Source organism: Struthio camelus, chromosome 19, assembly GCF_040807025.1.
Source record: "Struthio camelus isolate bStrCam1 chromosome 19, bStrCam1.hap1, whole genome shotgun sequence".
NCBI lineage: Eukaryota > Metazoa > Chordata > Aves > Struthioniformes > Struthionidae > Struthio > Struthio camelus.
Genome location: NC_090960.1, coordinates 591,953 through 605,533, shown reverse-complemented (window position 1 = coordinate 605,533; position 13,581 = coordinate 591,953). Strand labels below are relative to the sequence as shown.

Here is a 13,581-nt window from a genome sequence, read left to right as displayed (position 1 = left end):
GCTGTTGGGTGGAGGATGCTGCGGGTCCCCTTTGGACCTGATCCCCAATATCTCTGCTCGTCTCTGCAGACCGACCTGGAAGACATGGCAGACCTCAGTGAGATGCGGGAGGAGGTGACTTCCCTGGTCGTCAACGTCATGAAGCAAGCAAGCGAGTACGAGGCCTCCTTTGAGACGTATTCCTACCTGTGGCTGGATGACCCCCAGGAGTTCCTGCAGCGGTTCCTCACCTTTGGCCGTGCCCTCACCCCTGACGAGCTGGAACTGCATGCAGAGGAGTACCTGCCACATGTGCCCCCAACGCTGGGGCAGTTCCAGCAGCAGGTGAGGGACCCCTGGGTGAAGCAGAGCAGGCACCCGGGGATGGGAGATGCATCCGTGCAGACCGGGAGGGAGGCAAAGAGCACCAGCATGCCCTGGGCAGCCCCAGCCGTGGGTTGTTACAAGCTCTGATCCCCAGATCGACTGCTATGAGAAGCTGTACGAGGAGGTGTCCAGGTTTGAGAACACCAAGGTCTTCGACGGCTGGCTGCAGAGTGACTGCCGCCCCTTCAAGCAGGCGCTCCTCAACATTGTCAAGCGCTGGAGCCTCATGTTCAAGCAGCACCTCAGCGACCATGTCACCACCAGGTAGAGCAGCTCCTGCCATAGCCTTTGGCTGGGTGATGCAAAGACGGTGCCGCATCCAGCGTAGCGAAGGAACAGGTTGGAGCAGGTTATCTTGTGCCTTGAAATCTTCAGCACAGGGATCTGGAAGAAGGGCCCTGGGCACCTCCAACACGGTGAACCCCGGGGGGATGTACCCAGCAGTGCCAGCCCCCGACCACGAGCTTGTGCAAGCCATTTCTCTAGCGTTCATAGGGGCTGTTGTTAGCAACCAGGCTTTGGCTTATTCCTTTGCACTGACGCCTGGTCATGTGAACTCCCCAATCCTCTGTCTTTCAGTCTCCAGGAGCTAGAAAATTTCATGAAAGAAGCAAATGCTGGCTTGACTAAACCTCTTAAAGAGGGAGATTATGACGGGCTGGTGGAGGTGATGGGACACTTGATGAGGGTCAAAGACAGGCAGGCGACTACAGACAGCATGTTCGAGCCCCTGAAGGAAACGATCGCGCTGCTGAAGACGTACGGAGAGGAGATGCCCGAGGAAATCTACCAGCAGCTCCAAGTGGGTGGTGCTGGGCGCGGGTCGGGGCTGGGCGCGGGTGCCTGCGGCCCGGCAGCAGCCGTGGTGCTGGCCAGCAGCCACATGGCATGCCTGGGGCTGACCGCTATCCCTGCTGCAGGACCTCCCCGAGCAGTGGAACAACACCAAGAAGCTCTCCTTCCAGGTGAAGCAGAACGTGGCGCCTCTGCAAGCCAATGAGGTCAACATCCTCCGCAGGAAATGCCGGCAGTTCGAGGTGCCCGGTTTGGGTCCGGGGAAGGGGGTGGCAGGAGGAGCCCGTCTGCTCTTCGCTGAGGCTCCTCGGCCTCAGCAGAGCCCTCTGCTCTGCCGGCGACTTCCTGCTCTGCACGGTGCCCGGCTGCTGCCCCACCAGCACCTCTGTCCCCTCCCAGGTCCGGCAGCAGGTATTCAGGGAGAAGTTCCGGGAAAACGCCCCCTTTTCCTACACTGACCCGGACCCGTACAAGTCCCTGAACAAGGTAACAGAGGCAAGGACACATAGGAGAGGGCTGGGCCCAGCCGTCCCCACCGTGGAGGGCAGCACCGACGTGGCGGTGTGCGTCCCCGCAGCATGGGGTGCAGCTGGACGGGGGACGGAGACTGGCAGCCAGCCCGTTTCCTGCTCCCAGTGCACCGGGGGGACCTGGCCCTGCAGCAGTGGCTTTCCCGGTCCCCTGCTGCACTGCAGCGAATGCCAAAGGAAGGCGCCATCGCGGGGCAGGAAGGGCTCTCCCGGCACGTGGTTGCTGGCAGTGCACCTGGGATGCGCTTCCCACCCCGGCACGGCCAGAGCGGAGGGTCTCTCTTTTTCTCCCTCTAGCAACAGAAAAGCATCGCCGCCCTGGAGAGCGACATGGCAGCCCTGTCCACATCGGCAGGGCTGTTTGAAGTGTCCGTCCCCGACTACAAACAGCTCAAAGCCTGCCATAAGGAAGTGTGTTTGCTCAAGGAGCTCTGGGACATGATCGTCCTGGTACGTGCTAGGGTCTGTGAGCCAGCCCAACGCGGAGAGCAGGAGCAGACTGGAGCACGGGGATGTGCAAAAGGAGCCTCTTGGGTGTGCTGTGCCAGTCCTTAGGGATTTGAAATTCCTGTTGCTGTGGAAAACAGCCCTGTGTCTCCAGATGGTGACTGACAGTAGCGTCTGCTGTAGCCCACAGCTGCAGGGTGCACAGGGCTCCTGGGCCAGGGCAGGGCAGCCAGTGCTGCCTCCAAGCCTTCGCTGGAAAGCAAGCTGCTGTTGGCAGGCATGGGCACCGTGGGTTAGCTGAGATGCCAAGTTGTAGTTCCGCTGAGAGCCTCATTGCCATGAGAGATGAGCATTTAATAATTTGCCAGCTGGGTAGCATTTGTCTGTTGGTGTGGCGGGTGCACCAAGTGTGCTGGGTACCATGATGGGTGCACCGGGTGTGTTGGTGGTGGGTGGTGCAGGTGTGTTTGGTGTGGTGGGTACACCAGGTGCGCTGGGTGGTGTACGTGTTTTTGGCATAATGGGTGCATCAAGTGTGCTGGCACTGGGTAGCATGGGTGTTTCAGGCGTGGCGGGTGCACCAGGTACACTGGGTAGCATGGGTGTTTTTGGTGTGGCAGGTGCACCGAGTGCACTGGGTAGCGTGGGTGGTTTTAGCATGGCGAGTGCACGGGAGTACACTGGGTAGCGTGGGTGTTTTTGGCATGGTGGGCACACCGGGTGTGCTGGCAGTAATTATGCAGCTCTTTGTGCAGTGGGGGGAGTGCTGATAAGCGCTCCTGGTAATTTCACGGCCTAAGAAAAATGCATCCCCAAATTCAGGTCAACACAAGCATCGATGACTGGAAGACCACCAGATGGAAGGATATTAATGTTGAGCAGATGGATATCGACTCTAAGAAGTTTGCTAAAGACATTCGGAGCTTGGATAAGGAGATGAGAAGCTGGGATGCATTCACAGGGCTGGACAACAGTGTGAAGAACATGATCACGTCCCTGCGCGCAGTGAACGAGCTGCAGAACCCGGCCATCAGGGACCGGCACTGGCACGAGCTCATGCAGGCAGCTAAGGTGCTCCAGCCCCCACGCTGTTCCCAGCCTGGAAAGTCCTGCCACCCTCCCTCCCAGCCCCAGCCCTGGCCCCGGCCTGCAGGGCTCTTGGCAGCCTGACCCAGGCAGTTCCCAAGTTTTCCAGCCTCCAGGAAGCACCTAGTAACTGAGGTGGTGCCCGGAAGGGTCCTTCACAGCTCTGGTACCCAAAATGACCATCCCCAGATGTTCTGTGCTCAGCACCTAGAAGGAGCAATTATCCAGATACAGCTACCCTGCTTCTTCCTGGTTCCGAGCTTTTAAGGAACCGGCCCAAGAAACCTTTTGTGCTGTACTGGAAAATACTGCATGTTTGTTAATTATCAATTTATTAGGTAAATAGGAAACGGCGTGAGGGAGCGGAGCTAGCTCTGAGCTGTCAGCCTTGACCCTGCATTTTCTGACCTTTCAGATAAATGCTGTCTTTTCAGTTCTAGCCATGAAATCACTTGGTTCTTGGCAGAGGTATTGAAGCGGGACCTCTTCACGTTCCCCAAAGCATATGAGACTGTTGTGGAGAGCTCAGCCAGTGGGTGCATGGCTGCAAGCAGTTGCAAACTCCAGCTCCCAGCTCGAGCTGGGAGCCGCGAGGAGATGGGAACAGGGGATTCTCCGAGCCCGTGTGCCGGCATACGCAGCCATCAGCACTTGTACACAATCGCTCCTCTTGTTCTTACAGAGCAGTCACAAAAGTCCCATGACCCAGGTGGACTTGCAGGCTAAAGAAATTAGGCTTTAAAAATGAATGGACGTGGAAATCATATTTAAGAGGTGGCCCTACACAAATATTTGTGTAGGCTCTATAAACACCAATGTTAATGAGAGAGCTTGCCTGGGTGAGCTGTCGGGCTGCCTCTCTGCAGCATGGTCAGTGCCCCCTACCCCACCGCTTCTGCTCCAGGTGAACTTCACCATGTCCGAGGACACGACCCTCGCTGATCTGCTGCAGCTGAACCTACACAAGTTTGAGGATGAGGTTCGCGGCATCGTGGACAAAGCCGTGAAAGAGTCGGGCATGGAGAAGGTACGGCAAGCATGGCCTGGTTTGTACCCACCTTTACTGCAGATAAGCCCAAGCTCTGAAACTGCTCTACAACTTTCAGCTCCTGTGTTTCTGCTTGGGGGGACTGAAGGCCCCACACAGAGGCTGGCTCCCACGGAGCGCATGCTCCAGAGGAAGCGCTCATATTGCTCAGCTTGCCTTTCTGGAGGGGTTTCTGTAGGATTTCCCCCCCTTGATAGCTGCAGAGCTCAGCTCATTTCTGCTCGTGTTCTGTCCGCAGGTGCTGAAGGCCCTGGATGTTACCTGGTCAACAATGCAGTTCGAGCACGAGCCCCACACCAGGACTGGCACCATGCTTCTCAAGTCAGATGAAACTCTCATCGAGACGCTGGAAGACAACCAAGTGCAGCTGCAGAACCTGATGACTTCCAAGTACCTAGCTTTCTTCCTGCAGGAGGTGTCAAGCTGGCAACAGAAGCTATCTACCACTGACTCTGTCATAAGCATCTGGTTCGAGGTGCAGCGAACATGGAGTCACCTCGAGAGCATCTTCATCGGCTCTGAAGACATTCGCAATCAGCTACCAGAAGACTCCAAGCGTTTTGACTCTATCGATAAAGATTTCAAAGTGAGTAACCTACCCCTTCCTGGACCCCCTCAAGAACTCACTGGTGGTTTAGACTTAACTGAATCTTTTTTTCTCTTGCAGGAATTAATGGCGGATGCAGTAAAAACTCCCAATGTAATTGAAGCAACAAATAAACCCGGTCTCTATGACAAGTTAGAAGCCTTGCAGAAAAGGTGAGGTTTGAGTCATCCCGATGAAGCATTATGGAGAAACTTCCACTGCCAGTTCAAAGGCCAAAAGAAGAGCTTAATTCCCCTAGCAGACAAAGTGACGTCTTCCTCAAGGTGACGGTTACTTTACAAGGAGTGAAAAATAATGATTTTTTTTTTTTAACTGTAGCTTTTCTTTCTTGTTTTCTGTTAGATTGGCGCTTTGTGAGAAGGCTTTGGCTGAATACCTAGAGACGAAACGTTTGGCTTTTCCCAGATTTTACTTTATTTCTTCTGCAGACCTGCTTGACATTTTATCTAATGGAAATGAGCCTGCTGAGGTATGGTTTGAATGTAAAGCATGGAGGCACGTCCTTTGTCTCTTATGTGCTAACTTCATTATGGTGGTTTTAAAACACTTTTCATCCTGACAGACGAAACATAATTCCTGGTACACTGGTTATCAGGGATGCAACAGTGTAAGAGTAAAAAAGGCCTAATCAGAACTGTAAAATACGCCTTGGCACTGAATCAGCAACTCCTGACTCTGCTGTCTTGCCTGTTTTCAGGTGTCCCGTCATCTGTCGAAGCTGTTCGATAGTCTTGCTAAACTGAAGTTCAAAATGAGCCCAGACAACAAGCCGCTGAAGATTGGCCTGGGGATGTTCAGTAAGGAGGAGGAGTATGTGGATTTGGACAAAGAATGCGACTTGTCTGGCCAGGTCAGCAATGTCTCGTGGAAGTCTGTGCGTGCAGGGAGTAGCAATGTGCACAGTTTAAGGCTGGAGACAAGTCTTTTGCTTGTTCTGTAATAACAGTCTTGCTTTCAAGCACCAGCTTGAAAATGTGATCATGACGCCTTTCAGCCAAAAAGCCCTAGAAATGGGTTCCACGTTACAACCATACAGCAGACCTGCAGCAGCGTAAGAGTAATATAAGAACAATCCAGCCTTGCAGCCACTCAGGCGGCTGCAGTATGGTCTTCTACTCTCTTTTGTTCACCCTCAGACCATATGCTATATGTGCTGCAATTTGAAGTGTCCTGTGGAGCTGCATGCCAAGGTCTTTCCAGCAGCATTTTCCATAGCACAGGGAAAAGCTAGAGCATCCACCACAAGAACAGAAAACTGCTGTGAAAGACTAAGTTTGCTGGGTGTGACTGTCCCTAGGTGGAGGTCTGGCTAAACCGCGTGCTGGAGAGGATGTGCTCTACGCTCCAGCACCTCATCCCCGAGGCGGTGGTGACCTACGAGGAGAAACCGCGGGAGCAGTGGGTGTTCGACTACCCAGCACAGGTACAGTGCCACCAGCACGTGACGCTGGGGACCGGCGGGCTCAGTGAGCCGGACAGAGACAGCGCCCAGGCGGATCGCAGACGTGGTGCAGAAACCCTGGGATGCTGCTCATAGCACGGTTCGCCCAGGAGAAAATTTGCCCATAATGGGGGAATAGGTACCCCGTAATGTTGGGTATCAGGGTGCTTCCTATGCGGTCTGCAATGCACCACGGGGTGTGGGAAATCAGATACTGCACATTAATGCTGAATTGTTAAAGTTTGTTCCCTGTAAAATTCCGACTAAGAGCACAATTAGTAAATAACCCCCATAAAATTCTGACCTGACGTCAGAGAGAGAGAGGAGCACAGAGAACGGGGAGCCGTAGGCGCCTGCCCTCAGCCACATTTTCTCCGTGCGATTTCTTGCAGATCGCTCTGACGTGCACTCAGATCTGGTGGACTACAGAAGTTGGCATTGCCTTTTCAAGACTGGAGGAAGGATATGAAAATGCAATTAAAGATTATAACAAAAAGCAGGTTTGCATCCCACAGTGCTGACTTGTAGCCTTGCTGCAGGCCCCTCTCCGCTCTTATCAGACTCGGTCTGGGGGTGGTTCACAGAAAGTTAGGCAAAGTGTAGAGTCATTTTTTCTGTGTTAATTGTTTCTTTCCTTCTTCAGATTAATCAGCTGAATGCACTCATTTCACTACTCCTTGGAAACTTAACTGCAGGAGACAGAATGAAGATCATGACGATCTGTACCATAGATGTACATGCCAGAGACGTTGTGGCCAAAATGATCCTTGCAAAGGTAGGCGTTACAAGGACTTATTTTCATTGCTTTGTTTCTTAGCACTCCTGAGCAGAGTTTTTCCTGTTATATTATTATTATTAACATGGATAGCTCAAGGAAAGGTGCTGATGGAGTCACGGCAGCGGTTCACTACCTAAAGCTGCCTGTGAGTTCTGTGCAGGACTGTGCACCAAGGCACTACCTTGGTGGGGGGGGGGGGAACGTATTTTTGAGACAGAGGCAAAGCCAGGTGAAGGAGCAGCTTCCCTAGTTTCTGCCCCGCTCGGTGGGAGCTGGCGCCGGGCAGATGCGCTGGCAGGAGCCGACCAGGAGGCAGCGGCGGGCTGAGCCCGTGCAAGCACTGCATTTTGACCGTCTGCACACTTCCTGCACGTGAGGAAGCTGCAAGCCACCCTGATGCGTTTCTGGGAGCTCGGTAGCCTGCCGGGGCCCCGCGGGCGGACGGCAGCGGGGTCCCCCGCCGGCTCCGCAGCGGCCTCGCTCTGCAGGTGGAGAGCTCGCAGGCGTTCACGTGGCAGTCCCAGCTGCGGCACCGCTGGGACGAGGAGCAGAAGCACTGCTACGCCAACATCTGCGACGCGCAGCTGCAGTACTCCTACGAGTACCTGGGCAACACCCCGCGGCTGGTCATCACCCCGCTGACCGACCGGTAGGGCTCGGCTCCCCGTCTCCTCCCACCGGGGCTGGGGCTGGCGCCCGCTGAGCCCGACCCCGCTCCCACAGGTGCTACATCACCCTGACGCAGTCCCTGCACCTCATCATGGGGGGGGCCCCTGCCGGCCCCGCCGGCACCGGGAAAACGGAGACCACCAAGGACCTGGGCCGTGCCGTGGGCATGATGGTTTATGTCTTCAACTGCTCCGAGCAGATGGACTACAAGGTAGAGCCCAGGATGGCGGCGCCGGGAGGAGAGCCGTGGGGCGACCGCTGGGACTGGGGAAACCCCCTCCCCGGAGGCACTGCTGGAGTTTGCACCCACTCCCCACGTTAGGCTGCATGCCCTGAAATCGGGCCTGGAAGCTGGTGCCATAAACCACACCTGGTGGGTGGGATGTCCCCTCTGCCCAGCCGGTGGCGGCAGGAGACCTGCGTTCACTCCAGCCGGGTGCAGCCCACTGCGGCTCCCAGCGAGCCGCCTTCCCTGTGCGAGTCTGGGGTGGCCGTAACGCTACCCGGCTTTCCCTTTGGGAAAAACATAAAAGCAAGAACAGTTCCTAATAATTGAGCTTTTCTAACAAATTCCCATCTTGCAGCCTCCGTGTAAAAGCTGCACGTGTCTAAAGCGTGTCCCTATGCTTCACTCTGCAGTCCTGCGGCAATATCTACAAAGGGCTTGCTCAGACTGGCGCCTGGGGCTGCTTCGACGAATTCAACCGCATTTCGGTGGAGGTTTTGTCCGTGATCGCTGTGCAGGTAGGGGTTTTCTCAGCAGACAGCTATTCTGCCTATCAGACCAGTGATATAGCTGTGCCCTCAGACTTCCCACCCTGATCGCCCTGATTCGTGTACCGAATGCCAAGCACTGTTTCAGGTTAAAATCTGACCATCAGAGGGTCTGTTTGCAGCTATTATTCCCTAGGGGAAGGCGACCTAGGGGAAGTGCAGCAATACAGAGGGTTTGGGCATGTTTAAGGGCAGTGAGTCACGGCAAGCACGGTGGCAGCACCGCGGCTCTGGCTGCCTCCCATCCCTGTCTCCTCCTCATCCTCCCTCCAGCGCGTGCAACCCCTGGTGCCACGGTGTCACAATGCCTGGGAGCAAGCAGTTTAAGGACAGCTTTTCTGAGCCCCTCAGCTTGCTAAGCTGAGCTCCGAGTCCTGTTTTTAGCATTGCCTGTGGCACAAGTGACCCCCCCCCCAGGCTGGTTTTCTGCGGGCGGTTGGTGGGGGCAAGCTGAGGGATGCATGGGGCCGTCCCCACTAATGCCTCTGCTCGCCTGCCTAGGTGAAATGCGTTCAAGATGCAATTCGTGCCAAAAAGAAAAAGTTCAATTTTCTTGGCGAGATGATAGCTCTGATACCATCAGTCGGGCTGTTCATCACGATGAATCCTGGCTATGCAGGACGGACAGAACTGCCTGAGAATTTAAAAGCTCTGTTCAGGTACCCATAGGCAGATGAGTCACCACTTAACTAGCAATCTTTACAGTGTTTTACTCCTGGTGTAACGCTTGTGTGTTACATCCCAGAGCATGAAATAAGCCTTTGCTCATGCAAATGAGAATATTTGTGTGTACTGGCAGCCCTAGTGTAGGAAAGACCTTGGCACCCCGGCAACAGTCGTGCTCAAAGCTGCTAGGATGCCCAGAGGCTGGGAGAGCCTCTGCTCCGCCTGGAGAGGAGGATACTCTGGGCATCTCATTGCCATTCTCAGCCACCTGATGGGGGCTTGCAGATAGGACAGAGCCAGGCTTTCCTTGGAGGTGTCCTGTGAAAGGACCAGAGACACCTGGGACAAGCTGCAGCAAAATAAAAATCCAGCTGAGAATAAGGGAGAAAAATTCCCCACAAAGGTGGTCAAATACTGGAAGGGGTTGCCCAGGGAGGCTGTGGGATTTCTGTCCTCGGAGAAACTCAAAGCTCAACTGGAAGAGGCTCAGAGTGACCTGACCTGGCTTTGAAATGAGCCCTGCTTGGAGCAGGAGGTAGCTCCATGCAGGACACCTCCAGAGATCCCATCCAGACTAATTATTGTCTGATGCTCTGATGCTAATAGTACTGAAGGATTTGTACAGAAAACCCAAATGCAGATTCTTACCCACCTGCGGGAGGGTGAGGCAGCACACAGCTGCGTGTGCACAGACCCTACTATCCCTTCACTGCTCTTCTCCAGACCCTGTGCCATGGTCGTCCCAGATTTTGAACTTATCTGTGAAATCATGCTTGTTGCAGAAGGTTTTATTGATGCTAAGCTTCTAGCAAGAAAGTTTATTACTCTGTATACACTGTGCAAAGAGCTACTGTCTAAACAGGTAAGTTAGCACTATTGCATGGTTCTTTAAGATGAAACAGTTAATCTGAATTTAGAACTCGATAGAGAGTTTAAAACCCTCTCAGCTGGTAGCAACATGTTGGCTTGCATTCTGCATAGCTCAGGGTCTATGGTTGGAGAAATTCCACTTCCATGCTGGCGTATCATATGGCATATTTCTGCCTTCTGGAAGAAATAAAGGCATTCAAAAATAGAACAGAATATAGCCTATTAAAATGAGAGCATCCAGATGTTAGTCATCTCAGCATAAGTGATTTACAAGCAAATAAAAATGTGCTTCCCAGGAAACAAGACAGACTGCCATTCATCTCTTGGCTGAATAGGGTTTGTCTTGTAAATAAGCCCACTTTAAGATGACTCTGCTGGGCACTGTGGACAACCTGGGTTTGGGGCAATAGCAGGGGTATTCTTCTGTATTTTTGTTTAAAGCATTTCTCTTTCACCAAAATGAAATTCTAACATTTTGCCGCCTGTTCGCCAGGACCATTACGACTGGGGTTTGCGGGCCATCAAGTCTGTGCTGGTGGTAGCAGGCTCCTTGAAGAGAGGGGACCCCGGCCGTGCTGAGGACCAAGTCCTGATGAGAGCTTTACGAGACTTTAACATCCCCAAGATTGTGACAGATGACTTGCCCGTGTTCATGGGTCTGATTGGAGACCTCTTCCCAGCTCTGGACGTCCCCAGGAAGCGGGACCTGAACTTTGAGAAGGTGTGAGCGTGGGCAGGACTCTTAGGTCTCCCTGTACCACATAGCTCTGAGTAGCATGGGAGAGGCTGGGATGGAGATACTTGGACCAAGAACCAGGCTGGAGCAGAGGCAGCTGCCTGGTCGCTGGTCCATTCAGTGCAGCTTGTCTCTGCGGTCCTTGCTGAGGCCGTGGTGGTGATCTTTGGCCTGCTCAGCACCTGCTCTCCCCAACAGGTCATTAAGCAGTCCATGCTCGAGCTGAAGCTGCAGGCGGAGGAGAGCTTCGTGCTGAAGGTGGTGCAGCTGGAGGAGCTGCTGCAAGTCAGGCACTCGGTGTTTGTCATCGGCAATGCTGGCTGCGGCAAGTCCCAGGTAGAGATGATGTCGAGCCTCAAACCCGGCAGTGCTGGTGCAACGGGGTGGCAGCAGGTTTGGGGCATCCCCACAGTGCTCTGCAGGTTGCGCTCATGCAGGAGGCAGGCAACCTCCCCATGGGTGAGGAACGGAGCCGGTGATGTAAGTGACACCAGTGACACTGCACGGGGCTCCTGGACTCACCACGCACCCTCTAGCTGGCCAGGAACCAGGTCCATCTGGAGCGTCCCCAGCAGCAATCTGGGCTTGGATGCTGGGGGCAGGCAGGAGCAGGGGCCACGCTGGCTGGCTGCAGACGCCCTCAGCAGCGCCGTCCCTCCCTCCCTCCCTCCCTCCCTCCCCGTAGGTGCTGAAATCTCTCAACAAGACTTACCAGACCATGAAGCGGAGGCCGGTTGCTGTGGATCTGGACCCAAAAGCTGTAACCTGCGACGAGCTGTTTGGGATTATTCATCCGTCGACCCGCGAGTGGAAGGACGGTGAGACACCCCAAGCTTGGGCTTGCAGCCACGGGGAAGGTCGCTCATACTGAATAGGAATCGGCACATAACAGGCTTCAGCAAGCGGCTGATGCATCGGCAAATGTTTTCATGAAATGCATTTCTGGAAATGCTGCATCTTTGCTGCCAGGACAAGAAAAGACCTTTCCTGTAGCTTTTTAATAGAGTATGAGGAGGGGGAGAGAAGGGAGGACAAATGTGCTTAGGGGAAGCACCAAGTCCCATTCCTCTTGGCAAACATGCTGTAGAAAGGAAAAAACCATGTGTCTCCACACGGGGCAGGTCTGTTCTCGTCCATGATGCGCGACCTGGCCAATATCACCCATAAGGGGCCCAAGTGGATCATCCTTGACGGAGATATCGACCCCATGTGGATCGAGTCCCTGAACACAGTCATGGATGACAATAAGGTTGGTGCCATCTCATCCCCGCGGACCTGGGCTGGCTCCTGTGCTCGGCACGCCACCCCGACAGACACCCCCGAGCCTGCAGCGTCTCGACATGCCACGTCCTCCCCCAGGTCCTCACCTTGGCCAGCAACGAGCGCATCCCCCTCAACCCCACCATGAGGCTGCTCTTCGAGATCAGCCACCTGCGCACTGCCACGCCGGCGACCGTGTCCCGCGCAGGAATCCTCTACATCAACCCCGCTGACCTGGGCTGGAACCCGTGAGTCCACGCCGTGCCGTGCCGGGACCGGGACTGGGACCAGGGCTGGGACTGGGGCCAGGGCTGGGACCAGGACGAGCACCCGCTGGCACCCTGACCTGCAGCCCGCTCCGTCCCCCTTTGCAGCGTCGTCACCAGCTGGATCGAGAAGAGGACGGTGCAGTCCGAGAAGGCCAATTTAATGATCCTGTTTGATAAGTACCTGCCTACGTGCCTCGACAAGCTGAAGTTCGGGTTCAAAAAAATCACACCAGTGCCCGAGATCACGGTGATCCAGACCACGCTGTACCTGCTGGAGTGCCTGCTGACGCCGCAGCACACGCCGCCGGACTCCCCCCGGGAGCTCTACGAGCTCTACTTCGTGTTCGCCTGCGCCTGGGCCTTCGGGGGGGCCATGTTCCAGGACCAGGTGGGTCCCCCCGCCGCCCCGGCCCCCGCGGACGGGCCAAAGAGAGGCTCCCAGCCCGGCTCCCAGGCGCTGACTGTTTCGTTCCTTCTAGCTCGTGGATTACCGCGTGGAGTTCAGCAAGTGGTGGGTGAACGAGTTTAAAACCATCAAGTTCCCTTCTCAGGGGACGATCTTTGACTATTACATCGACCCAGAAACTAAGAAATTCATGCTCTGGACTGAAAAGGTGCCAAAATTTGAACTTGATCCAGAAGTCCCTTTACAGGTATTTCCCATAAGCTATCTTTATTTACATTTTTTAATGTGTTCATTAACAAATGGTCTTCCCCCAAGCAACTATGGGCAAGGACAGGTATCTGGAATGGGGCAGACAGGCTGTGTCTGCCACTAAAGAGCGTGCAGACCGATGGCATCAGGCAAATCCTAGAGCTGTTTGTGGTCTTGCTTTACTTGACATCAACTCGGTGAGAGCTGCAGTTGCAGCTCTTCTTTTTTTAATTTCAGATGAAAATGTGACTTCATAGGTTCTCATGAGCTAATTATAATTATTGCCAGAATGCAAGATGTACTTTACAATATTATTTTCATATGTCTCTTCAAATGCCATTGGGGGGGGGGGGGGCAGGTGTGTGGGGTTATACTGAGGTTGTCATGGAAAGGGGGAAGTGCCTATCTATGTGTTGGCCAAACAGAGACACAGGAAGAAAGTTTCAGGAGTCGTTTTGTTTTAATAACATGGTTCTCTGACAGCTCCTATTTTTGATTGGAAAGCCTTTAGAATAACCAGGCCTCTGAGACCTTTCATGTTAGAGAGGGACCAGATTTGTACATAGAGGTAATATCTTTCATTA

At 54.3% G+C, this 13,581-nt stretch overlaps 1 protein-coding gene across 5 annotated transcripts in view; it reads left to right on the top strand.

Annotated features, from left to right (window-relative positions):
* The window catches only part of DNAH17 (dynein axonemal heavy chain 17), a 43,120-nt gene that overhangs the window by 7,463 nt on the left and 22,076 nt on the right, over window positions 1-13,581 (top strand). For all 5 annotated transcript variants that reach the window (XM_068913160.1, XM_068913161.1, XM_068913162.1 and 2 more), the window contains 27 exons: window positions 70-324; window positions 461-630; window positions 946-1,168; window positions 1,287-1,403; window positions 1,561-1,647; window positions 1,989-2,141; window positions 2,961-3,209; window positions 4,129-4,251; window positions 4,511-4,858; window positions 4,940-5,031; window positions 5,222-5,348; window positions 5,577-5,729; window positions 6,177-6,302; window positions 6,713-6,820; window positions 6,964-7,095; window positions 7,587-7,747; window positions 7,822-7,978; window positions 8,407-8,511; window positions 9,043-9,200; window positions 9,931-10,069; window positions 10,571-10,798; window positions 11,012-11,149; window positions 11,499-11,631; window positions 11,935-12,062; window positions 12,173-12,321; window positions 12,448-12,730; window positions 12,822-12,995. In XM_068913160.1, the coding sequence (XP_068769261.1) occupies window positions 70-324; window positions 461-630; window positions 946-1,168; window positions 1,287-1,403; window positions 1,561-1,647; window positions 1,989-2,141; window positions 2,961-3,209; window positions 4,129-4,251; window positions 4,511-4,858; window positions 4,940-5,031; window positions 5,222-5,348; window positions 5,577-5,729; window positions 6,177-6,302; window positions 6,713-6,820; window positions 6,964-7,095; window positions 7,587-7,747; window positions 7,822-7,978; window positions 8,407-8,511; window positions 9,043-9,200; window positions 9,931-10,069; window positions 10,571-10,798; window positions 11,012-11,149; window positions 11,499-11,631; window positions 11,935-12,062; window positions 12,173-12,321; window positions 12,448-12,730; window positions 12,822-12,995 (4,416 nt within the window). The remainder of the gene's footprint in view (window positions 1-69; window positions 325-460; window positions 631-945; window positions 1,169-1,286; window positions 1,404-1,560; window positions 1,648-1,988; window positions 2,142-2,960; window positions 3,210-4,128; window positions 4,252-4,510; window positions 4,859-4,939; window positions 5,032-5,221; window positions 5,349-5,576; window positions 5,730-6,176; window positions 6,303-6,712; window positions 6,821-6,963; window positions 7,096-7,586; window positions 7,748-7,821; window positions 7,979-8,406; window positions 8,512-9,042; window positions 9,201-9,930; window positions 10,070-10,570; window positions 10,799-11,011; window positions 11,150-11,498; window positions 11,632-11,934; window positions 12,063-12,172; window positions 12,322-12,447; window positions 12,731-12,821; window positions 12,996-13,581) is intronic.